The 24,808-nt window shown below is 41.2% G+C and overlaps 1 protein-coding gene across 5 annotated transcripts in view; it reads right to left on the bottom strand.

The window, feature by feature from the left end:
• The window catches only part of AKAP1 (A-kinase anchoring protein 1), a 46,853-nt gene that overhangs the window by 8,926 nt on the left and 13,119 nt on the right, over positions 1-24,808 (bottom strand). For 2 of the 5 annotated variants that reach the window (XM_072646780.1, XM_072646782.1), the window contains 5 exons: positions 11,757-13,450; positions 8,708-8,841; positions 7,278-7,404; positions 5,551-5,678; positions 2,229-2,406 (listed from right to left, as the gene is read on the bottom strand). In XM_072646780.1, the coding sequence (XP_072502881.1) occupies positions 2,229-2,406; positions 5,551-5,678; positions 7,278-7,404; positions 8,708-8,841; positions 11,757-13,428 (2,239 nt within the window). In that variant the 5' untranslated portion in view covers positions 13,429-13,450. Of the gene's footprint in view, positions 1-2,228; positions 2,407-3,698; positions 3,812-5,550; positions 5,679-7,277; positions 7,405-8,707; positions 8,842-11,756; positions 13,451-22,411; positions 22,470-24,521; positions 24,715-24,808 lie in introns of those variants that run through there. The other 3 variants (XR_011975274.1, XM_072646781.1, XM_072646779.1) reach the window with 3 other exon arrangements.

The raw sequence follows: 24,808 nt of genomic DNA, 5'->3' as shown, positions 1-24,808 counted from the left end.
CTGGAAGACTAATATAGGAATTTCTGCTCTGTTCACACCCTTCTATTAAGAGTCCTGTTCCTCCTCTCCCTCAAAAAACACCTTTTTCTCTTTTTCACATACTTGCCCAAACCAAGTAAAGGGCAACACTGCCAGCTATGTGTCTCACAGAAGGGTCTCAGGGGGCAATCCAAATGAAATGTCTACGCTAGAACCTCATATGCTCCATTATGTGAAGGGTCAATCTTACGTATTATCAAATGTGGATATTTATGTAGTACATTTCAAGGTTCACAAAGGCTACCTGTATGTTTTTTGCTTCATTTGGCCCTCGTAACCACCCTGTGAGGAGGCCTAACACAAGGACTCCCTGCACCGTTTTACAGCTCAAGAAGTACAAGAGCAGCAACGTCAGATGTGAGCATCTAACCAAGCCGTCTTAAGCAGAATCCCAAACCTTGCACTCTGCTACATCATGATGCCTCTCTTGTAACCTGGACTGCCCAGCCGTCTCAGGTGAGCCTGCCACCCGCCAGGCCAAGGCACCCTTCTCCTCAGGGAAGAACATGGCTACTTATCAAGCCCTGAGCTACCACCATCTGCTGCCCCTTAAGCCTATACCACACAGTTTGGAGAAGACTTCACTGACCTGGTCTCATCTCATCCCAAAGGTGGGCTGGAGTGGCCATAATTCTACCTAGAAATCTTCTCATGTTACAGGTGTTCAGGGCAGACACCATAATGACCTTCAAATGATCAGTACAGGTACTCCCATTGTGGGATGTCCCTCCAGTGATGTAAACTACTAACTTTCTGTGACTTAGGAGAGAAGTTTCAGGGAGTGGCCTGAAGCACACAGAGGGTGACTTCCCCAGAGCTAGCAACTGTCAGATGTGGGATATAAAAATATACGCACACACACGCACGCGCATACCCCCCCAGTGTCTTCCTAACTCTGAGCCCAGCTCTATCCATTATGCCTGGCTGTCTCTATAGAGAAAGCAAGAATAGCTCAGTCTCCAATTCTACCACCAGTATAAGCATTCCTTCTTGACACTGATGCTTTATCTGGGATGAAGCTTTACTCAGATATTCTCCCCATGCCTTGTCAGATGGTTCTAGTTTCATTTTTTAAATAATATTTTCTTTTTTCTCAATTACATGTAAAAACCAATTTTTTACATTCATTTTTTCAAATTCTCAGTTTCAAATTTCTTCTCTCTCCTCCCTGAGAAGGTAGATATTTTGATATAGGTTATATATGAGCAATCATGAAAAACATACTTTCATATTAGTCATGTTATGAAAGAAAACACAGGTCAACCAAAAACAAAACACATCATGAAAAAATGAAGTGAAAAATAGTATGCTTCAGTCTGCATTCAGATTGCATCAGTTCTTTCTCTGAAGGTGGATGGTATTTTTCATCATGAGTCTTTTGAAATTGTTTTGGATCTCTATATTGCTGAGAATATCCAAGTCTTTCACAGCTGAACATTGTAGAGTATTACTATTAACTGTGTATAATGTTCTCCTGGTTCTGTTTACTTCACTGTGAGTCAGTTCATGTAAGACTTTCTAAAAAATTTTTTATGAAAGCATCCTGCTGATCATTTCTTATAGCACAACAGTATTGTTACAATCATATACCATGACTTTTTCAACCACTCTCCAATGGATGGATATTCCCATAATTTCCAGTTCTTTACCACTATACAAAAAGAGCTGCTACAAATATTTTTGTACAAATAGGTCCTCCTCCCAACCTCCTTTATTTTAAATCTCTTTGGGATACAGACCTAGTAGTGAGTGGTATTGGTGGGCCAAAGGGTATGCAGTTTTATAGTTCTTTGGGCATAGCTCCAAATTGCTCTCCAGAATGGCTGGAGCAGTTCACAACTCCACCAATAGTGCATTAGTGTCCCAATTTTCTACATCCCCTCCGACATTTATCATTTTCCTTTTCTGTCATATTAGCCAATCTAATAGGTGTGAGGTGGTACACTAGAGTTGTTTTAATTTGCATTTCTCTAATCAACAGTGATGTAGAGCATTTTTCACATGACTATAGATAGCTTTGATTTCTTCAGCCGAAAAAATGCTTGTTCATATCCTTTAACTATTTATCAACTAGGGAAGGTTCCAATTTTCAAGAGAGGTTTGAAATGTTGCTTCTCATTCTCCTCCTTTGCTAGGTCTCAGGACCACCCAATTCCTCACCATCTAGAATATCCTTGGCAAGTACTTGCCTTCTACTGGCGTAGGTAAGGTTGGAATCCCTGGCTGAGAGTAACAGAGGTACATCTGCTGGTCCAAACTACGGAGAGCGTGGAAAGTGGGGTGCGTATGCTGCTGCACAAACATGTGCCCAGCATTCACCTGATTGACCACAATCACTTCCACGGTGACACCGTCGGGGAGCATGAGCTGCCAAGATAAGGAGAAAAACAAGAATAGATTGAGGAATGCAGCATTGAGTGCTTGGGAGGCAGCAAGCAGTCCTATGGGGGTGTGTGTGTGTGTATGTGTGCGTGTGCGTGCGTGCATGCGTGTTCCTCCTTTTTTGCCTACAGATGTATGGTCAGATGGAAGAGTCAGTATCTCACTTTATCAGACACTAAGTTTTCAATCACTTTGCCCCACTTTCACTTTTTATAAACCCTTCCAATGGACTGAGCACCATAAACACAAGGGAAATGGATTCAATTTCTCTCACAAAGTGTCCACTCCTCCCAAGATATATTAATGTCTTATTTGCCAGAGACGATATTTTCATTAAACAACTCTAATCAAGAAAGGAAAGCCAAGGCTTCAACCTCACCACAATAGTAAGACCTCTCAGAGTAGGCTTGCTAATAACCCAGGATGCTCTCTCCTTCCGTGGCATCCTCACTGCTGCACAAACCGCTCTGCCACCTTTCCTCAAGAAGGGAAGAGAGAAGTTCCATTTCAAGATCTCCCATCTGGCCCTGAAGAAGGTGGCAAGGGACTAGGACCTGGCTGGGCCCTCAGAGACCATGTGGAATTTCCTTTGGATAGGTCACTAAATAGCTCAAGACAGTCCCTTAAGAAGTTTAAGGTATAAAGGCTCCATGGTGGGTTTGAGCAGCATTTTTACTGACAGGAGCATGGTACCAAGAGTCCAGAAGAAATTAGAGTGGAACAAGAATCAGTCCTATATAGAATGTCCCAAAAGTCTTAGTGCAGTTGTAAGCACTAAGTCTTTTGTTTGGGGACATTCTATATACCAAGTCTAGGACACCTGATCTATTCTTTAAACTCTCTTCTGTTCCCTGGGGCCTTACATCTCATCCCAAACCTTTTTACTTTCTTTAATTGTCTTTTGTCCCTCTCCTTTTTATCCCTACTGAAGTCTAGGGGAAGAGAAGGATAAACTAGGAGGTTGGGTTAATACTTCCTAATCAACAGTTACCAACAGTAGGTGGAGCAATGTTGCTTTGGAATCTGACCAACACTGACAGCCAGACCACTTCCCTATCCCCCAAGAGAATTCTCAAGGTTTTGCCCCTGCCTGCTGCACATTTCCATAGTCTACTGAGGTTCTTTCCAACCACCAAGGTCACAATTGTTCTCTTTCATGACTAGTTATAAAATAGTACAGGGCACCAAGCACCTTCTATGAGAATTGTGCTGCCCCCCTTCCTCTCACCAATATCCTCTTCTCTCTCTCTCTCTAAGAGACATATTTCTAACTCTACCTTTTCCCCAGTACTGCTGGCAAGAACAGGAGAACAAGCTCTTCATGCAGACACTCCGATCCCTCCCCAAGGATGCTTTTCAGGGATACCCTCCAATCGCAATTATCTAGGCTCTGGAAAAATGAATGAGAACAGGGAGGCCCATTTCATTAAGAGCAGGATCAACACCAAGCCAAGGTTCCCATTCAAATAAACAGGATACTGTTACAAAAAGAGGGGAAGATCCAGGTCTTAGCTGAGATTCTGCACTTTCCCATGTCCTAAAAGTGTTCTATGCATCAGAGGATTTACACATCAAAACATCCCCCATAATACCTATCACAGTTTCTTGCAAACAGTAGTTTTAAAATAGTCATCTAATAAATAACTGAACTTCCCCTCCATTGCCCCACTAACAATGAACCTGAACAAGCATTTCTATAAAAATGTATTTGTATTTAGACATACGAAACATTCTCTTTCACTTGTAACGTTTCAAAATATACCCCAATGGGGGGGGGGGGGAGGGAAGGAGTTTAGGATGCTCACAGACAAGGAAATAGCCAGCCTGGCTATATACCTGGCATTCTGTGGAATGACCATTAACTAAAATATCTCCTCACCCAAATCAAAACCCATGAAAACAGTTTTCATTGAGCAATAAGTCTCATCTGTGGGCCAAAGCCAACTGAATCTCATACCCACAAAGTCCTGAAAGCCTCTTAACATTGAGATTAGGCATAGTTGGGGCATCTGTATAGGAGAATATCTCAAGTATAATCTGGGAATTCAATTCTAGTGTGCCAACAGATAATACTGAGTAGTCCCAAGAGGTAGACACTGGGCATTCAGTATAGCGTGCCAGATAGGAATCTTACACTGGCTACTCAGGGTAGAGAAATTGAGAAGACTGTCTCTTCTCCTATGTGTTAGGAAATAAAGATGGATGCCTACTCCTCTTATTGAAAATGTATAACACGCTTATTACCCATGGGCAAATTAAAAAAAAGGGAAAAGCAACAAATTTTATTGCTTGTGTACCTTGTTGAAAAGACTGGTCAAAGAAATCAAAATGATAAGAGATAATATATGTTATTTACAAGGGTAGCTTATGGTCCAGCAGCATTTCACATTTAGGGTTTTGGGGTTTTTTTTGATTCTTTTCTTTTTTAAAGAAGTTTACAAAGCGTTTATAAATCTAAGTACAAGACAAGAGAAAGTAACCTAAGAAAAGTGTATCACAGCCCACAGCGATGTCCCATTTTAAACATGTTTTATATTTGCTTTTACACTGCAGTCATTTCTGGATGCCTCCCTAATCCTTGCTCCCTAGGAACTGAACTCTCCCTTGGAACAAAGAAAAGTAGTGAAGCAGGTCCCACTCATTCTCACAACAGAGATACCATTAGGTAGTGAGTACCCCCCACTCTATACAAGGTTAGACTTCACAGTATGGTTTTAAAAGACGCTACACTGAGCTAATACAATTCTGTTTTGTTTCATAAATATGTCTGCACAAACAAAAAGAGTGACCCTCTTTGAGTCACACACAAACACAAAGAAGTTCACGTGTTGATTATTTTAAGCTACTATGTGCCATCACTGCATCTATCCTGGGTTTCTATCCCCATGCTATTTTCCAACCCCTCCAATGAGGATGTGAGTGGCTTAGTTACCATTAAGAAACTAACAGGAGGAGGGAGCACACACCCACCTCCTGCCATTCCCTGATTGTAGAAACATTCCACAATGGCCCATGAGTTCAAGTCTTGTCCACAAATTGGCAGCACACAACTTGGGGGACGTTAGATAAGAGGAAAGAGAATAAAATAAGCCCTTGGTTTCCAACCCTTTATCTGTCAAGGGCACTTACCCAGGAGGTCATTGGAAGAGAAGGTAGAGTCAGCGAAGGAAGTGGAGGAGCATAAATATTGGTGAGGTTCAACTCCTTGAACTTTTTACCAATTAAACTAAGGGCTTTGTCTACATGATGCTGAGACCCTGAATGGAGGGGAAAGGGAGAAAACACCCATCAAGAAACAAAGAAAAAGCTCTTACCACCCATCCAGTATTCCCTTTGTACAAAAGATAATAGCAATATTTTACTAATGCCTTTTGGTTGTATGTTAGTCATTTCTGAAAATACCATCCTTCTCACTTCCTTCATAATCAAACCCCACCCTTTTAACAAATAAGCGCAATTAAGTAAAAATGATATAATGACCACATGATGTTTACAACACTCTCCTCTGCTAAGAGGAGTAAGTTTCATTCTCTGTTCTTCCGGCCCTTCGTTGTTGGTTGGTTTGTTTTTTCAATCCCTCAAAGTTCAGCTTAGTTCCCAGCTGTTGTAGTCCTTGTACCTATTGCTTTTCTGGTTCTACTCATCTCTCTGGATCAATTCACAGAAATCTTTTCACATTTCTTTTAATTTCTTGTATTTGTCACTTCTTATATCACAATAACATTCCATGACATTTTTGTACCACAGATGTTCAACTATTTTCCAAATTCATGGGCATCTGCTTGGTTTTTCTTTCTTTGCTATCTCAAAAAGTGTGGCTATGAATAGTTTACTATAAATTGGAGTTCTGACTACCTTGGAGTAGTAGAATGGCTGATTCAAAAGAATATGGAACAGCTTGGTCACTTTTCTTACATAATTTCAAATTGTTACCCAGAATAGCTGAACCAATTCACAGCTCCTACTATGTATCTACTGTGTCTATCCTTCCCACAACTTCTCCAACACTAAGTATTCCCATTTTTTGGTAATATCTGCTGATCTGATAGGTATGAGATGAAACCTCTGGGTTATTTTAATTTGCATCTCTTATTTATAATGTGGAGGAACTATTTTCGTATGGTTTGCAGTTTGTAATTCTTTTGAAGATCACAGATTATATGTCTTTAATGAAATAGAGAAGCAAGAAGCCTTTAAACAGAAGAAGTCTCAAGAGATATTTCAGAGGCATTATTAAGGGTAAAACTAATCCAAAGGCCTTTTCTTCTCAGAACCAAATAGACTTTCAAATAATAGCCAACAACATTAGTAGCAGTTTAAACTCCTCAGGAGTAGCCAGATGTGTACTTCAGAAATTCAATGGAATTTCAAATACCAGTGAGGTGAGGACTGAATAGAAATATTCATGAAAGGAAGGTTCTGGTAAGAAAAGCATTAAGCTAGAAAGGAAAACTACCTCTGAATCTCCCGCTACCCCCCCTTTTTTTGAAAACTCAACAAAATTATTCAAAGATTTTAGTTTTAAGAAGGTTCATAGGCAGGTTGGCAAAATAATCCCAGATCTACTTTTTAGAAGTATGACCTTAGACTTTTAACTTCTAAGCCTCTTTTTTTCCTGACAAGAATGGATGAGAAAGAGTAACTGAAGAGGAGGTGGGGATGGAGAGAATAACTTTATTCTTCCAGGGATACCACCTGCCTTGACTACCTACCTACCCTCCCAGGTTCTTGAGGAACTGATGAGTTGGATTTATAAGCACTAAAACAAACCACAAAATTATGCCTAGGGCACATGCAAAGCCTTGGCTACATTTTGGAAGAGAAACCAGGACATATAGCAAAAGTATCCCACTGACCTTCTATATGGCAGATCTGGAAGTTCTGAGTATAAGGGAGTGTTGAGATATAGATCTTGGCACCAGATGTTTGTTTCAGGAAACTCACGTATCGTCCCTGCTTGCCAATTAGCCGGCCAACCAAGTGCTTCAAGAAAAGATAGAAGATATTTATGGGCTAAGTTAATTCCGTATCAAAACATGTATTTACCATTGTTTTAGACAAAGCAAAAGCCTGTATCTTATTCTATGCCACATAAAGCAGTCTAGGCAGATAGATTCAGATAGGTAAAAGGACAAGTTTTTAAAGACTGAAGAGATATCAAGTGCAAAAAAAAATCTCCAGAGAACCATTCCTCCCCGTTCCCCCCCCCCCCCCCCACTTATTCTCATTTATGAGAGAAGGAAAACAAAAGGAGTCAGAGGTTACTATCAGTCACTCCAACCTCTGCAGCCACTCTTCCAAGTCAAATTATTATGGCCATTTGTTTCTCCTAATTAGCAGAAAGAGAGAAAGAGCAAATGGAAAATAAAAATCCAAGAACTAGTTGTCTAATTTCCTCAGGCTACTGTCATCAATTCCAAGCAGCCTGGAGCCTTCAACACATTTGTCTTTGTTTGCAAATCTGGCCACTGAAGTTAGGAATATAACACAAACTCTGAAGAAGTCAAACCCCAATCATCACTGAAAGTGTGTGACTTAAAACCAGAATTTCTGTCCCCACACCCAACAGATTCACCTTCTCCTAGAGGTGCCCTCATATTTTGCCCATGTGTTGAGAAAAGAGTCCTCTGAGAGAGAAGTCTGAACAGGAGACTAAGACTAAGGGAGAAAATACACTGATGGGAAATTAAGATTGAGGAACACATCTCTTGGTCCCAGTATACATTCAATTAGGTGAATGCCTACTAGGTGCATAAGGTACTGCCATGCACTGTAGGCACTCTGGGCAGCCAAATTTCTTTGAGTCAAAGAACCCTGGTAGTGATATTTCACTTAAATGCCACACTAAATGTGGCTCCTTCTAGTCCAGGAGGCAATTCATAGACCTTTTTCAACTTTCCTCTAGCAATGTTTTTCAACAGCACTATAGCTTAGGGACAATTTCTCTTAAGTTTGACCACTGTACTCCTAACCTCAAACAGATAGGGTTCCCTAAACAAGAAGCGACCATGGGGAGATGTCACCCTGTGAGGGGTTAAAGGAAGAGGTTTTTAAATAACTCAGTATTATTAGGGTTTAGGGTCATTACAGAAACATCACTCTCACTAACATCTAAGAATCTAAGATTGCTTGGGACCCTACTTAATACTCATTTCCTCTCAACAATATTATTTGAATCTAGACAACCTAACAGACTTGAGTCCTAGAAAAACCGGTTATCTATTCCTGTTTTCTTAGTCAGACCCTTCAGTTTTCCAAAATAGCAGGCTGGAAGGTCCATCCTTACCTTTGGCACTTCTATCTCCCAGATTGTGAGCTCAACCTTGTTGGTCTCAGTGCCTGCCTGGGAGCTCGAATGACTTTCTGTCTTCCTAAGGCCACATCCACTGTCCACAGAATCCATGCTGTTCACATCTGAACCTGCCAGGGGGAAGAAGTTTGTACATTACCAAAAAAAAAAAAGAAAAGAAAAAAAATCACCAATAACCCATAAAGCATGTAATTAAATTTTCTAAGAAGGTACAGAGCCCCACCCACCTCCCACCCCCAACACAATTCTCAAGTGGTAAATGCCATTTCAGTCTGGAAGGACTATAATAAACCTAAGTGCCTAAGTGGAGATAGGAATGGGGGGCAGGGGGGTGTAGGTAGATCTAATTTTAGTCTGCCACCCACAGTTTTACTTGCATTATTAGGAGCACATCCAACCCAAAGGCTCTAGTTCAGAAATGTTGAAACTAAAACCAAAAATTCAGATGCCTCACTTAAAGAGGTATGGTGAAGATGGGGGAGGGGTTCGTCAGTTGAACTTGTTGGTTTAAGCAGGGCCCATATCACAATAAACTTCTTGGGCACAGAAGAACGAATTTCTCTTCTTGTTATCTGGGTCTCACTTAAGCAACCCATCAAATAGGTCTGTCAATTTGTTTCACCACCTTTCCCCAACCCAACCACTCTAAGAAGAGGAGATCACCTAACTCTCGGGTACTAGAGCCTGCGTACAACCTCCATCTTCTCAGGAAAGCTTTCCCTGAAGGTTCTGGATTCTTGAGTCCCCCCTTCCTGATTAGAGGCCTTTTCCCCTACCAGAAACAAGGAGAGAAGGAAGAGAGAGGCCAATTTTGTTTTTGGTTTATATTCTATTAAGTTGTTCTGAAGTCATGCTTATCCTGCCTAAAATTCCCCTGATATATAGGTATTAAAATTTCTAGAAGGGACCTGAGAGATCATCTGGTCCAACCTCCTCATTTCTTGAGGATGGAACTCAAGCTAAGAAGCTAAATGATTTCTCTAGTCCCGTAAGTACTAAGTCACAAAGAATCATTACAAATCCTAGGGTTTTCTGCTGCAATGATTCTATTTTAGAGCTCTACCAATTTGAGCTGCATGTAACTGAGCAAGGGGAAAAAAAATCCACTCCCATAAAACCCAACTTTTACATTATTCCTAGCTAAAAGGTGACTCAAATTGTCACTAAGGTTTCTATACGCCCTCTATTTTCCTTGAGTTATGCCCCATACAATTTCAAAGGAAGAAAAGAATTTAAAAAATGGGAGACTCCTGCTTCATGTCCCTTCCAAAAGAAAGTGGTAATGACCCTGTACTTTGGAGTTGCCAGACCAGTAATCTCTCTTTCACATGCTCCCCACATATCTAACCCCTCAAGGCCTGTGCCATAATTCTAAAGGATTCTGGCCCTTGAACAGTATACATCTCCATAATGCCAAGCAGGAAGATGACAGAGGAGGGAATCAGGCCCATCATTTATGTACAAGTAACACTTCTAGAAGCTCTGTCCAGACTGAGTACCCTGGGGGGGCGGGTCTCTCAAGTACAAACACGATCCTGCTGTTGGATCTGTTTTCTAGCCCAATACTGAGCACTTGCCCATCAGGCTTCTTGACTGTGAAATGACACCAAGTCTCTGGCAGAGTCCTCCCCTCCAAGGTAGTCAAAAAGAATCAGAATGGCTGGAGGTGTTTCCATCCTGGAATAACTGTCTTCTAGACACCCTCTAATTTCAGGTCAACAATTTGAGCCTCTAAAAAGTTTCTACTATGTTCAAGAAGGAAGACATTTTACACTTCAATGTAAAGAAAAAGCTACCTAAGAATTCTAATTGTCCAAAAAAAGAATGAACTGCCTTCTAAGTCCACAGACCAAAGGAAGTTGACGCCTGGTTGGGGATATAGCAAAATAGATTCTGGTTCAGATACGGGACAAATTAAAAGTAGCTTCTGAGGTCCCTTCTTGCTCAGACTGTGGGATTAAGGAAGCTTTTCACATCTAAAGTTAAAGGGAACAGTAATAAGCAAAGGCCAATGAAAGAAGTCCAAGATTTATCTGAAAGATAAGTTATTTCTCAGACGTCAATAATATACACAAAGGATTACAAATCTAAGACATCCACTACCCTTTTGGAGCCAAATCAATTTATATCCTGTGGATCAAACATGTATGTAAACCTAAGAAATGGCCATGTGCCGTAAATCAGTTAAAATGAGGATTTTGATCACTGTATCATCCCATGAGGTGATCTGACACATTCTGGGAGTTAGCCAATTCAAGATTGGGAACTGCTGATTAAGGAATTAGCCATTCCACATCTAGGTCCATTTTTGAGAAGCCTAAGACAGTTTTTAATCACAGGAAGCCTCCCCTGGCATGGAATTACAGCTGCCTAGTCACAGACCAGGACTGGTTGGTTGCTGGCTAGAAATCTCCACCAGATTTCCAGTTGAATGTGTTACAGGGACTAGCCTGGAAAGCCTCAATATCTTATGGCTATGAAGGGAAGTGGTCATCTGTTGGACTTTCCTCTCAATAAGGGAAGAAAGGACATAAGCAAAGCCATAGAAACAAGTTCAAGTAAAGAAAGCATTAAGGAAATAAACAATCAAAATAAACTATCTGGTCTGTATTTAACCTCCAAAAGAGCAAGTATCCTCCTTTAAAGACCATAAAAAAAGACCTACAAATCTGCTTTTGGCTTTCAATAATAAGCCTGATTTTCAGAGGTTATCCTCCACAGAGGAACACATTCAACATTGCTCCAGGGAAGTTTCATCCATTTGACCCAACAAAGTCACCTAAGAGCCCTCAGATATACATTAATTACACAACCCAGCTTCTAAGTATACATTATCAGAAAGTCTCTTGGGTCATAAGAGTTGGAAGGATGAATTTAAAAAGGCACATTCACAAAACTCAAGCTACAGGTCTTTAGAAAAAACAAGCAAAAAACTCTTAAAAACAGGCTTGTTGAGAAGCAGGGGCCAGAATAAAGGGGAACCCACTCCACTTTTTCACTCTATGTGACTTTAAAACATTCCTACCTCCAGACTGATCAGCCTCCGTCTCTGTGGTCCATCTATCCTCTGTCCCCAAGTCAGAGGACTCCCCTTTCAGCACTCCATTGCTATAGGACACAGTCCTTTCCAGCAGTGGAGGGGTGAGTGGCTTGTTGCTCGGGCTTAGGGTGGACTCCAAGGAAGAATCTTCTAGCCCAGAAGTGCCTGCAGAATCTGAACAATTACCAGAAGAGGATACTGACTGAGCCCTCTGGCTGTCCTCTGACATGCAGGTGACACAGCTGGTATCCTCTACCCTGATGTTGGCCTCCTCAAATGACTCATTACGGTGGATGGCTTGGGGTGGGCATGCTGCCAGGGAGATGCGCTGGGCAGAATTCTTTGGCTTGCCGTCAAGGGCAGCACTGGACATGAGACTGTTCTTCAGACAACTCACATAGGTCTTCTGCTTGTGAACAAGGTCCTCCATCTGGGGGCCAGGTGGGGAGCTGGCTACTTCCAGCTCTGTCTCTCCTGCTGCCATTGGTGCTTCAATCACAGCCCTGCTGGGATCTGAAGAGTTCTGCTCCAAGACAGGTTTCTGACTGGCTAGAGCAAACCTCTCCTCTTCCACTGGGCCTTCAATCCAACTTGCTGAAGGTTGACAGTTGTGTTGCTTAAGGTCACCCACTGTTTTCCCTAGTACTTCTTCCTTTGCTGCTAAGATCACTTTGGAAATGATTTGCATGGCTGCTTGCTCAAAATCCTCTCTGATCTCTGGAGAGCCTGCTTTCTTCAGTTCTCCTACAAGGTGGTCCCCATCTAGGTAACCTTCTCTAGATCTGCTGCCTCTGACTTGATGAGCCAGTGCCTCTTCTTCCTGTGACAATTCTGCTTGAGTTGATTCTATGAAACTATTCAATACTTTCCCCAGGCACTCTTCCTTCTGCATTGACCTGTCTCCCCGAGATCTATTCTCTTTCCCTTTTTCTTCTTCCATCATGGCATCCTGTCTGAGAACTCTGTTCTTGGATTCAGAACCAAGATCATGGGACAAATCACCTTCTTCAGACACACTCTCTCCCATGGCTGCATCACCTGTTCCTTCTATTCCACTTGTCTCCTTTACCTTTTCCAAAGGGCCATGCGGCTCAGAAGGGACCTCCAAATGGCCTGGCCAGTCTTTCCCAGGTATCTGACTGAATAGGGAGTCTTGTTTTTGTAGTTCTATTGCTTCATGGGGGAACAAAGCATCCTTCAGGGGTAGAAGTGAAGATTCTTTAGGAACAGACCTTGTTTCCTCTTGAGATACTGCTTTTTCCAATTTTCCACCATCTTCCTTGCGTGAGTTTAGTCGGAGTTTTGTGTCTGTGGTACCAGGGAAGGTACAAGAAGAATCTGATTTTCTTGGAACTTGATGTGGTTGTGATGGTAAAGTTACAAGTTCCATGGAAGATTTACCCATAGTTACCATCTCTTTCTCTGGAGGCCGTAATCCATCTGATGGCAAAGGCACTACTCTGGTGTAGCAGACTTGGTCCCTCAAAAGGGATTCCTCAATTGGGGTGTCTGTCCTAAGATCTTTGGCTGTGGCCCCTGCCTGCCTGTCATGACTGCTGACATGCTCTTTTTTTCGAGAGAAAAACCACCACCAGCCGATGAGTGCCAACACTCCAGGCAAGGCTAATGGGAAGATTGCACGGAACTGTATGGCCATCCTGGAGGTTCTGTGGTTACACCTATAGGGAATGAGAAAGTAGCACAAGTCAGAAGAAAGTCGATTATCTAGCCAAACAAAAACTTCACAAGTTACCTACTTTGATATTTCTAGCATCCCACTGTAGCACAAATGAAGGAGGGGAAAATTCAATTATCAGTTATTCAATGAACACTGTAAAAATGTCAGTCATTATTCATTCTTCCTGCCCAATGAACATCCCATTCAGAGATTCCTTTACATTAATGACTTAAATCCTAATCTCATCACAACTCTGATGCCAACCTCCCCATTCAAATCACTGACTGAAAAAGACAAACAAACAAACAAAAAAAAACCAAAACCCAACCCTGTAGAGGTCAAGATACTGTCCCTTCTGAAAATTCTGGCTATTAAAGTAACACTGTGGTATAGTAAATAGAGCTCTGAATGTAGAGTCAGGAGAAATGGCTTCAAATTCCACATCTGATACTTACTAACTGGGGAAGCATGGGCAAGGCTTTTAATGTCCCAGCCTCCCTTTCCTCTGCTGTCAATTGGGGCTACCTGGCATTATGAAGATCAAAGTGGTAGCATGTTTTTGTAAACCTTCTACCACTGTAAAAATATTACTTACTATTGACTTTCTGCTCAATGCATGTTCCATTCAGATATTCTTCTACAATTCTAACTTACACCCAAATCTCATCACTACCTCTCCATCTAAAAACAGCTCAAATCAACATATTTATTAGCACCTGTTTTGTTTCAGGTATTAGGAAAATGAAAAGAAAACTCAAACAATCCCCATCTTCAAGGGGGAAAGACTAAAAGACACAAAAATGTTGAACACAAAAAATGTCAAGAACAATGGGGAAACCCAAGGAAAGATCTTGACAGAGTTCTAGGAACATGAATAAGGAATTTGAATAAAGTAAGAATAGTATTATAGCTGGAAACAAGAGGAAAGGGAGGACACAAGGAAAGATACACAAGAGAAACAGCATCTGAGTAGAAGAAAAAGGATTCTGAGAGGATGATGCATATTTCAGACCTATGCAAATCCTCAAAGAACTGGTATGTTAAGAGTTCAGGCAACAGTCAGCAACCCTGGATGGTTAGAATGCTGAATAAATTGGGGGAGGGGGGAGGAGACAAAATAAGGATGTTAAGGGGCCTAAGGGTCAGAGTAAGAAATCTCTATTTTCTTCTAGACACAACTAGTGACCTTTTAAGCACAGTAACATAGTCAGATCCGTGACCTAGGAGGATTTCAGAAGCCACATGGTGAATGCATTGGAGGGGAAGAGATCAGCTATAGGCAAAACAATCCTAAGGTTTTTATAATAGTCCAGACGGGTAGTAGCAAGAGACTAAAACTAACATAACGGCCAATGAATCAGAGAGGAGGGGACAGGTTTGAGATATACTATAGAAGTAATAGGACACAACTAATGGCATATGAAGATGAAGAGTTCAGGATGACTCTGAAATTATGAATCTGGATGTCTGTGCCAGGTAGAAGATGGGGGAAAGTGAAGGTATGTTTGGGAAAAGTTCAGTTGGAATGTTGATGGAGACATCAAGGTATTCAGGAAATGTAGACTACAGTTTAATAAAGAGGAAGCTAGATATCCAGATCTGGAAGTCAGCTGTGTAGTGATAATCAAAACATAAGAACCATTCATGTGGCACCAACTGAACCCATACGAACTGATGAAATCACCAAGGGACAGAATATAGGGAGAAGAAAACCTTCTGGATTTCCTTCCACTTGAGAGTTAGTAGACCTATGAGGACAACGAAGGAGACTGAAAGGAACAGAGACAGGAAGAAAACCAAGAGAAGAAAGATTACCTAGAATGCAGTAGTCAGTAATAAACTGCAGAGATCAAAGAAGACCAGGATCCAAAAAAGATAACTAGATCATTGTTTAGAGGGAGAATTTTTCTGAAGAGTGAAAGGCTAATAAACCTGAATGTGAGAGGCTGAAAAGTGGAGAGAAAAAAGAAGCAAAGAATAGAAATTCTTCCTAGGGTTTTAGCCGTGAAAAAGGGCAGGGATGAGGTTTTTTTGTATGTTTTTGCAAAGGTAAGATCTGGTTTTTGCTTCCTTGAATCGATCAACAAATAAGAACTATGTACCAGAAAGCTGAGGAGAAACACATGGAAATAACAGTCCTCAAGCTTCAAGAACTTATTTTCTTGAGGCTGCTGGTTAACTTGCCAGCTTTCCTTTGCTATCACTCATTTGATTCTCTGAATTCATCTACAATTCTTATATCACACCAATCACAGGCTCAGATACTCATGTTCCATCCCCCCTATACACTTCCTCAGGTATAGACAGAAACCTTTTGTATTTCCCAGATGCACAAAGACATCAGTCGGTATGTGGTAATGGCTTGGTTCATCCTCCTTAGACAACCTCCCTCATGTATTCTCTTCTCAATGATCCCTAGGCGTTAGGTTATATAGTGAACTCGATCATTCACACAGATAGCTGAAACAAGCCCAGTCAATTCAAAATTCAAAGAACCCAGGTCTCAACTGGGTTTTAAATACCAATCTACTTCTAAAATGAAGTTAAAATAAGTTAAGTTAAATATAAGACCTCTCAGGAGACATTAAGAAAACTGGTTTCTTAGTGTTTGCTGTTCTTCAGCCTTCCAAGGACAGAAGTTGGGAAGCATAGAGGTTATAGACAGAGATTCAAAGGGCCAAGATACACCATAATATTCATGGCATTCTTTTGTGGTAGGAAAGCAACCAGACACAATGACAGGGATGGAATGTTTTGCTAGATTTTCCCTTTCTTATGAGAGAGGTCTGTCTGTGGTTCTATGGGTAGAAGCGTTTTTAGAGCCAAAGAAAACTCTCCCAAGAAGCAAAGACTCCCTGTCCATGTAGATAGGCATCCACTCAGCAACTTATAGTCATAAAGAGCTGTTTGGAGGGAAAGGGGGTTAAGTGACTTGCCCAAGGCCACATGGCCAGAATATCCCAGGTCTTCCTAATGCTATGGAGAGGTCCTTGCTGTCTCTATAAAATGTTACTAAAAAAAAGAAAAAAGGTAAGATAACTAAGTTCTTATACTTCTAAGGGATTTTACCCAGTCATATTTGAATAGATTAAGCACAGTCAAGTCCCAAACAAAATCTGCTTTGTATGAAACCAAAATTTTATTAGACAAAGAAGACCTATAGGTATCATCAGTATACTACAAATGTTCTCTTTTTAAAGTCCTATCTTCCATCAGCCAGGATCTGGCAGAAATCAGGCTGCAAAGAGAAGTAAGGGAAGGGGCTAAGGTTACAAGGCATTTATAATCTTTGCCTCAAGGCTTGGGTAGGTTGGGTCCTCACAAAGCAAAGCCTCATCAAAAGTTTAGGTTTCCCTGGACTTGGAGAAGCTTTGGGGAGAGTCTAGGTATCCTAGGGTAGGGGACACAGAACAGACAACGTGGAATTCTCCTGGGGGAGGGAGGAGAGAGGGAAAAGTGACGTAAGGCAAGGAAAGGCTAACTTGTTTACCTGACACTTAGCTGACTTGTACTAGTGAGACTCCAAATCCCATCCTCTATTAAATCCTATTCGAAGTGCTTCATCCTGGCAGAGGTGGCCCTAGTTCTCAAGAATTATGCAATAAAAGACTTCTGCCCCCCCCCCAAATATCATTAGGTGCTTACTATGTTGTTAGACACTGGGCTAAATAAGCCCTGGAGACACAAAGAAAGCCACAACAACCCTTCCCACACCCCCCAAAGAACTCTCACAATCTAATGGGGAATAATTAGGTACATACAAGGTATGTAAATGTTAACTTCAAAGAGAAGACATTAGACGGGGGGGGGGGGGGGGGGGGGGGGGGGGGGGGGGGGTAGGAATGGGACAGGCAAAGGCTTCCCACAGAAAGCAGGATTTGAAATAAGTCGAGAAGGAGGCCAAGAGGCACAGGTGAGGAGTGAGTGTATTCCAGGCATAAGGCACAATACAATGCAAAGGTATAGGGTTGAGAAAACTTTACAAAATAACTTTATGCAAAGTACACAGAGGAAAGTAAAATACAAGGTAGTAAGAGGTACTGTGAAAGACATTAAGTGCCAAATGGGAGATTTTGTATCTGATTCTAGAAGCAATAAGGAACCACTGTACTCTGTTGGGGGGGGGGGGGCAGGGTTGACTTGACCAGACCTATACTTTAGGAAAACCACTTTGGCATCTTCATGGAGGATGGACTGGAGAAGGAAGAGACTTGATATAGAAAGAACGGTAGGCTATTGTAATAGCAAAAATACAAGGTGATGAGGCCTTGCACCAGGGCGGTGGGCATTAAGTGGAGAGAATTTGTATATGAGAGATCATATGAAAGAAATGACAAGACTTGAAAACAGATTGGATATGGAGGATGAATGAGAGAGAGGAGTCCAGGATGGCACTAAGGTTGCAATCCTAGGTGGCTAGAAGGATGGTGGTACCCTTGACAGAAATAGTGGACTTGGGATGGAACGTGGGGAAAGAAACATGAGGTCTTTTTTGGATGTGCTGAGGTTGAGATGTTTTTACAAGGTCATCTAGTTCAAGAGATCCAAAAGGCAACTGAAGCTCAGGGGAGAGATTAGAGCTGGATATATAGCTTTGGAAATCATCCATATAGAAATATTAATTGAATACCTGTGTATTGATAATTGATGCGATCATTATGAGAGCATAAAGGAAAAAAAAGGGCCCAGGACAGATCTTTGGTCTGTCAGGGAGAGCTCTGACAAATCCAACCTACCAAGCTGGACTGAAAATATCAGCTAATATTTATGGAGCATTTAAGTCTTCAAACATAATCATTCGATCCTCACAACTATTATTATTCCTACTTTACAAATGAGGAAACTGTGGTGGTCAAGCAACTGGCCCAACAAGTGGTAGGCCAGTGTCTGAAGCTGGATCTGGACTCTGGGTGTCCTGCCCCCAAAGTCCAGCAATAACTGCACCACCAAGCTAGAAAGACTGAGTTCAATGGGTATCTATTGTCCAAGGGTCAATTTCATGAAATGCAGCTGATCACTGGGTGTCTTTTTTCCTAGCTATATCAACTCAAGAAATTCTTAAGGTGTGTGTTGGGGGAGGGAGAGGGGAGGGGAAGAGGAAGAAATGACAACCCCTACAAGTCTGAAGGCAGCTACATATGGTTCAGGGGGCACTGGGCCTGGAGTCAGGAAGAACTTAATTCAAATCTGATATCAGATACTAGCTGTGTGTGTGATGCTGGGCAAGTCACTTAATCCGTTTGCTTTAATCCACTGAAGAAGGAAATGGCAAACCCCTCCAGTATCTTTGCCAAGAAAAATCCATGGACAGAATGATCCACAGGGTCACAGAGTCAGACAAGAGCGAATGACTGAACAATGGTAAGTCTGAATGAAGGTCAATATCACCAAGACCTTGCAAATAATCACCGTATACTACCACAATGATAACCAATTCCACTAAAATACAAAGATTTAGGAGCAAGACTGCTTTTTTTAATTCCCCTTCATAGACCCCCTTTTAAAAAAAGTCAGATATTCTAAGGATTGGGAGAATAAACTGCAAATAGTTTAGGGATAAAAGAAGAGAACCCAGAGTGACTGTGATGCCACCTTCACTTTTCAGGTGATCAAGCATATTTCCCTAAGTACCAGTCACGTTTTCTGAACAGAACCACCATGCCTTCTCTCCCTTCCTCCCTCTCATCTCCTTCCCTTCTTCTCCCAGGTTGCTTGTTGCTGTACTTTCGGTGTGAAGGGCACAGCTTTTGTTCAGTTCTCCTACTTCATAGTCGCCCAATGCAGGACAATCGCCAATTCCAGATTTAGCTTGGGAATGTCTAGAAGCAGCTGTCAGCAGTCAGGATATGGAGGGACTTGTGAGCTGATTATTTCTCCATGCAAGCATGATTACTGTCCCTTTTACACTTTTATTCAGCAGAAAGGGTCAATTCAGCTAGCCCTCAACCTCCTAGTCTGTTCTCTTAAGAAGCTATTGTACTCACCTAGTGCTACTTTATCAGGCTAGACCATTTATGGTACACCGCTGCTCAAGTGCACACGCTCTAGTGGCAGAGGGAGGGAGAAGCAGGACTATACCAAAAAGCAAAAGAGCCTTATTCTGACAGACTAGTGATCATGGATTTAGAACAAGGTACTTTACAATGCTACTCTCTAGGGCAGTACTTCCTATCTATAAATCCTCATCATAGCAAGGAAAGTCTTTCCCACATTACCTCTGAACAGATCATTCCTGCTCAAGCACAGCCAGTAAACCTCTGCCCGTTCCTTCGATCCTCTGGGATCAAAGCCAAAGCCTGAGATGTGTAGTATCTCATTTGAACACTAAAATAATTCTGTCCTAGAGAGTTTTGTCTTGCTCCAAATAGATGCAGCAGGCCCTTACTGCTACCTCATCTCTTTTGTCTTCTGGGTACCCCTTTCTGCTAGTGTTCTGAATGAAAAAGTTAAGGGCCCATTCACCCCTCCTTCCCATGGAGAATGGCCTGAGGATTTTGTTTGTTTGCCACTAAGGAGTTATGGGGGCAGCTAGGTGGTGCAGTGGATCTATCCACTGGGCCTGGAGTCAGAAATACCAGAGTTCAAGTCTGACCTCACTTACTAGCTATGTGACCCTGGGCAAGTCACTTTACCCCTGCCTGTATATAACCAGAGAAGGAAATGGCAAATCACTCCAGCATCTTTGCCAAGAAAGCCCCACAGACGATTGGTTCAACAGGGTTACAGAGAATTAGACACAAGAGAGTCACGATCTCTCAAAAAAAGGATGTTTAGCTGTAGCTTCCAATCAATTTCTAGAAACAAGTTCAAGTCAACAAACATTTACTAACAAGGGAAGGACTAAGTGCATCAATAGATGCAAAAGATTTATTATAATTTTACTTTGAAATGAAGATTTTCATCTTATCTCTATTTTCTTTGAATTACCTATTTTTTTAAAAATGCGCTACACTACTTCAATAGAAGCAGGTTGGTCCCAGGAGATAATCTTAAATTCTTGTGTTAAAAGGCCTTAAGGTTAAGAAGACACAGAGGATACCAAGAGACTGTCCTCAAGGAATTTACTTTCCCCTGGGTTATGCAATTAAGACAATCTACTCTTTGTTCTTCATACAAATAAAAAGATATTAAAGGAAGACAGAACCCATTTCTCCAAGTAACTAACTTACAGTCAAATACAAAAGAGATTAGATTTATTCTGCTTGGTCCAGATGGCAGAACTAGAAATAGCAGATAGAGAAGCTTTCAGGCTTGATATGAGGGAAAGCTATCCAGATGTAGAATTAGTTGCTTGGGGAAGTAGTCGTTCAGTAAAGAAAAGGTCTTTGACTATCCCAGAGAACTTTATCATGCACATGGAAAGAACACTAATAAGTTTTAGAAAGATGGGCTTAAAAATGAACTTTCTTCCTTTTTTTTAGCTCCATGTCTTTATGATTAAAGACGCACTGTCACAGTTTTTATGGACAATCTTGCTTTCTTTCTGAGCCAGATTTGTCTTCACCCTCAGAACCAGTGTTCTTGTTTTTGAGATTTAAGCCTTCCTTTTTTCAAAAGGACTGAATGAAGCTATCTTGTACATTCTTTTTAAATAATCTAACTTGATGCTATTTCTTGTGTCCCAGAGAGGACTGCTATAAAGGAAAAGGCTTTTTGAGCACCCTTCCCCGGTTCTAGGAACTCAGCGGGGCCGTGGCATATTAGAACCTTTGTGCTACCAAGGAAAGGCAGTCAGGAAAAAAAAAAAACACCTCTGGTTTTCCACTATTCTTCAGTCTCCAGAGGCAGCAGATTAGAGCACTGGACGCGTTAATCAGAAAGGCCTAGGTTCAAATCCTACCACAGACAACACTTAGTGTGGTGGCTTTTTGATAAAAAGTCTCATTCTTTACCCCCATTCCACCCACCCAAGGGTAAGGGCCAACCACCTCACATGTCCTGCACTACACACCTAAAAAGAAAGATACCTATAAAATGAAAAAGTGGGGATGCCTCAAAGAAACTCAGAAAGCAAAGTGTATAGAAATGACCCCCATGAGATAAAAGAAAACACTAAAAAAGCTGCCTACGAGGCTACAGGAAATAGTTTCTTCTGTAAGTAGAAAGGTTGGAGGGTTATTGATATAATACGACACAGTAGTTGGGGCTTCCCTGTATTTCACATACCACTTTATCTTTGTTATAAAGGAGGATATAATGTAGAAGAAGGGGGTATATGAAAGGAAATGACTAGCTTTTAAAAAAAAAGGCATCCATAAAACCTTAAACAAAAGGTTCCTAGAATGAAAACACTAGGAAAAGCCCAACCCTAAGTGAAAGATTAAGCTGTTTTGGATCTGAATGCATTAAGTTTCTGCCTGCTTATTTTTAGCAGGACCATTTGCCTGGGAATGGAGGCTTGCTGACTTGAGTAGTTGCCAAAACAATCGTAGAAGCCTAAAAGCAGGCCTGTGCCACGCCCCCAGCCTGTCACACCATTCATGTGCTTACTAAGTTAGAAGGAATGTCCCTGAAGAGGCCTTGTACTAAGCCTCAGAACACAGGGCAGAGCAATTGTCTGATGCCACAGGCCTGTTCAGAAAAGCATCTGTCAAGAGACCGTCATGACTCTCCTCTCCAGAAACCACAGTTTTGAAAGCAATCCACTGCCTTTGGCTACACTTAGGTATTAAACTGGCAGAAGAATGAAGCAGAAGAGTCCTTTCCCATGTGACTAAGTCAATATGGCTGTTGAGCTATTACCAAACATACAAACGCATGTGACTGGTGGAACCTCAACCAGTAAATAGGCAGGGTTAAGGATTAAAGAATAATAATTCTTGCCCGATGACAGTCTGTCCAAACGTAAGTGGAAGTACTTTGTATTTTGTGCTCTAAATGAGAGCAGTTAGATATTGGAAACAGAATCTTTCCCCTTTAAGTTGTCAAAGGTTAGCATCCAGAGGCCCTCCTGAGTGAGTACCTGGGGTAGAGAGATGCTCCAAAGTTTGGCCATTTCAATAGTAACAAACACCTAACACCTAGAACAGATCAGGAGAAGAGGTTATTTTCATCTTTCAAAGTTAACAGGATTGTTACTACCTTGCTAAATTTAATATATGCTTTCCCTCCAAACTGATAGAAGTTCAGATTCATATGCATAAGATAAAAAGTGGGCATGACTTCATATATATATATATGTATGTATATATATATATATATATATATATATATATACACATACAAAATCGATACATCACTTTCCTTCTCAAAGGGAGGGTAAGGTGCAGAGAGGGAGAGAATTTGGAAGTCAAAATTCAAAAAATTAAATGTTAGAAAAATTTTTAACGTAATTGGGAAATATTTAATGAAAAAAATTTTAAGATATATTTTTTAAAATATAGGAAGATAATGTAATATTGGTTAGGAGGGAAAGCAGACTTAGTCTAGTCCCTTGATTTCACAACTGAGGAAAGAAAGTAGGGCCCACAAAGGTTCACTAATTGCCCAAGGATGACTTGATGGAGAGGACACTGGATCAGGAGGATCAGGTTCTAATACTAGGTTCTGCTACTAGCAAGTCATAGGACAAAGAAAAATCACTGTCCCCTCTCATGTCCTGTTTTTCCTCCAATGACCTCTTCTACCTCTGATTCCATGATTCTAAAACTGACACTCGAGTATTTCTGCCAAGACTTGTCTTAGGAGGATAACCTCAACAGTGGCTGTAACTCTTATAGCATCGATGCACTTTTTCCTGAAAATTGAGAGAACCCTTTGATAAGAATTTCCAAATGTTAAACCTGAAGCCTAGAGTAGTAGAAAGATTGCTGACTTCACTTAATAGCTACGTGATCATGTTTCTCTGAGCCTCAGTTCTCTCATCTATATAAACAGGGATAATACATCTAGTACTTAAATCACAAGGTTATTTTAGAGAACTAAATAAGATAATGCTAACTATTGGTCCTTGAAGACCTGTCAAAATGAAAATACTCAATCTACAATGAACTATTGGTGAAACTGATGTTACTCTACTTGAATACATGGTTATATCCAGTAGACTAACTTGGATACAAATTTATAAGTCTGCATTTCAGGATCCCATTAGGGATTACCAGTTAAATATGAATGTGCATTCATTAAAAATGAATGCGCATTCATTCAACAAATACTCAAATTCCTGCTATATATACGGTACTACTGTGACGATTATATATTAAGATCTAGTCCCTGTCTACCATAAGCCTAAAATCCAATAGTGTATTTTCATACAAGTCATGACAACACAAGGCATTATATACAACTCCCAGACCTGGAGTGTGATGGAGACAATACAGGGCTTGAGTCTGAACACGGTTTAAAGTCAGGCTTTGCTTACTTCTTGGGTGACCTTAGGCAAGTCAGTCACTTTGCTACACTGAATTTTAGTTTCTTCATTTGTCAAATGAAATAAGACTTTGACCTCTACGATTTCTTCCAGCTCCCATTCCTATGATTTGTATAAGTGAGAAGGTAAAAATGCTAGCGGAGTTCAGAGGACTGGGATGATGAGTGAAGACTTCCTAAAAGGCAGGACCTGTGAAGGGACCTGAAGGACAGATAAGTTTTTAATAGGATTTTGAGGGAGAAATATTAGTGATAGGGAGAAGAGAAACTGGCCAAAATATTCCAGGTTTAAAACAACCCAAAAAACTTGTAACATACACTAAAAGACAGAGATGCCAAAACAAGACATCTTTGAAGTAAAAGTGAGAAGGGTCAGAGAAAAACAGAGCAGCAGAAAACAGTGTTGGGGAGCAGACGATAGAAATAATGGAATGCCAAGCTAAAAAAGTTGGTTCTTCATTCTATAGGCAACTAGAACTCGGAAGGCTTTGTAAGAAAGGGAAGCAAGAATGTATCCAAGCAAATTATTATCTAAGCCCTTATGTGCAGGGTGAATCTATAAGAAATAACATACTATGTATCCTTCAGACAAAATGGATGCAAGTCCTTTTCTTCCAAGGAGACATTTTAGAAGACAGAAGGCAGATACATAAACAATAAATGAAGCAAAGTGAACCACTTCCCTGGCAGCAGATGCCTCCTACCTTGCTGGAGATGGTGTTAGATCCTAGTCACTGAGCTTGGAGATGCCACGTTTGGGCTCTTTCCCCCCCAGCCACATGGCTGTGGGCTGCCGCCCAGGCTTGGGTTTAGAGTGCTGGAGCCATGCCTCAGGTTTCTATAGGGACTCCAAGAGCAAGCCTGGTGTTCAGAGTACAAAAGTGGCCCTAATAAACTGACTTGTAGCAACACCTTAAAAGTTCCAAATTAGCTCACAGTAGGGCTGTGATGCTGTTTACATCTCATTGTTTCCACACCCTTGATTATGATC

Source organism: Notamacropus eugenii, chromosome 2 (genome assembly GCF_028372415.1).
Source record: "Notamacropus eugenii isolate mMacEug1 chromosome 2, mMacEug1.pri_v2, whole genome shotgun sequence".
Lineage (NCBI taxonomy): Eukaryota > Metazoa > Chordata > Mammalia > Diprotodontia > Macropodidae > Notamacropus > Notamacropus eugenii.
The sequence above is the reverse complement of the archived record's forward strand: the minus strand, read 5'-3'. Positions and strand labels throughout refer to the sequence as shown.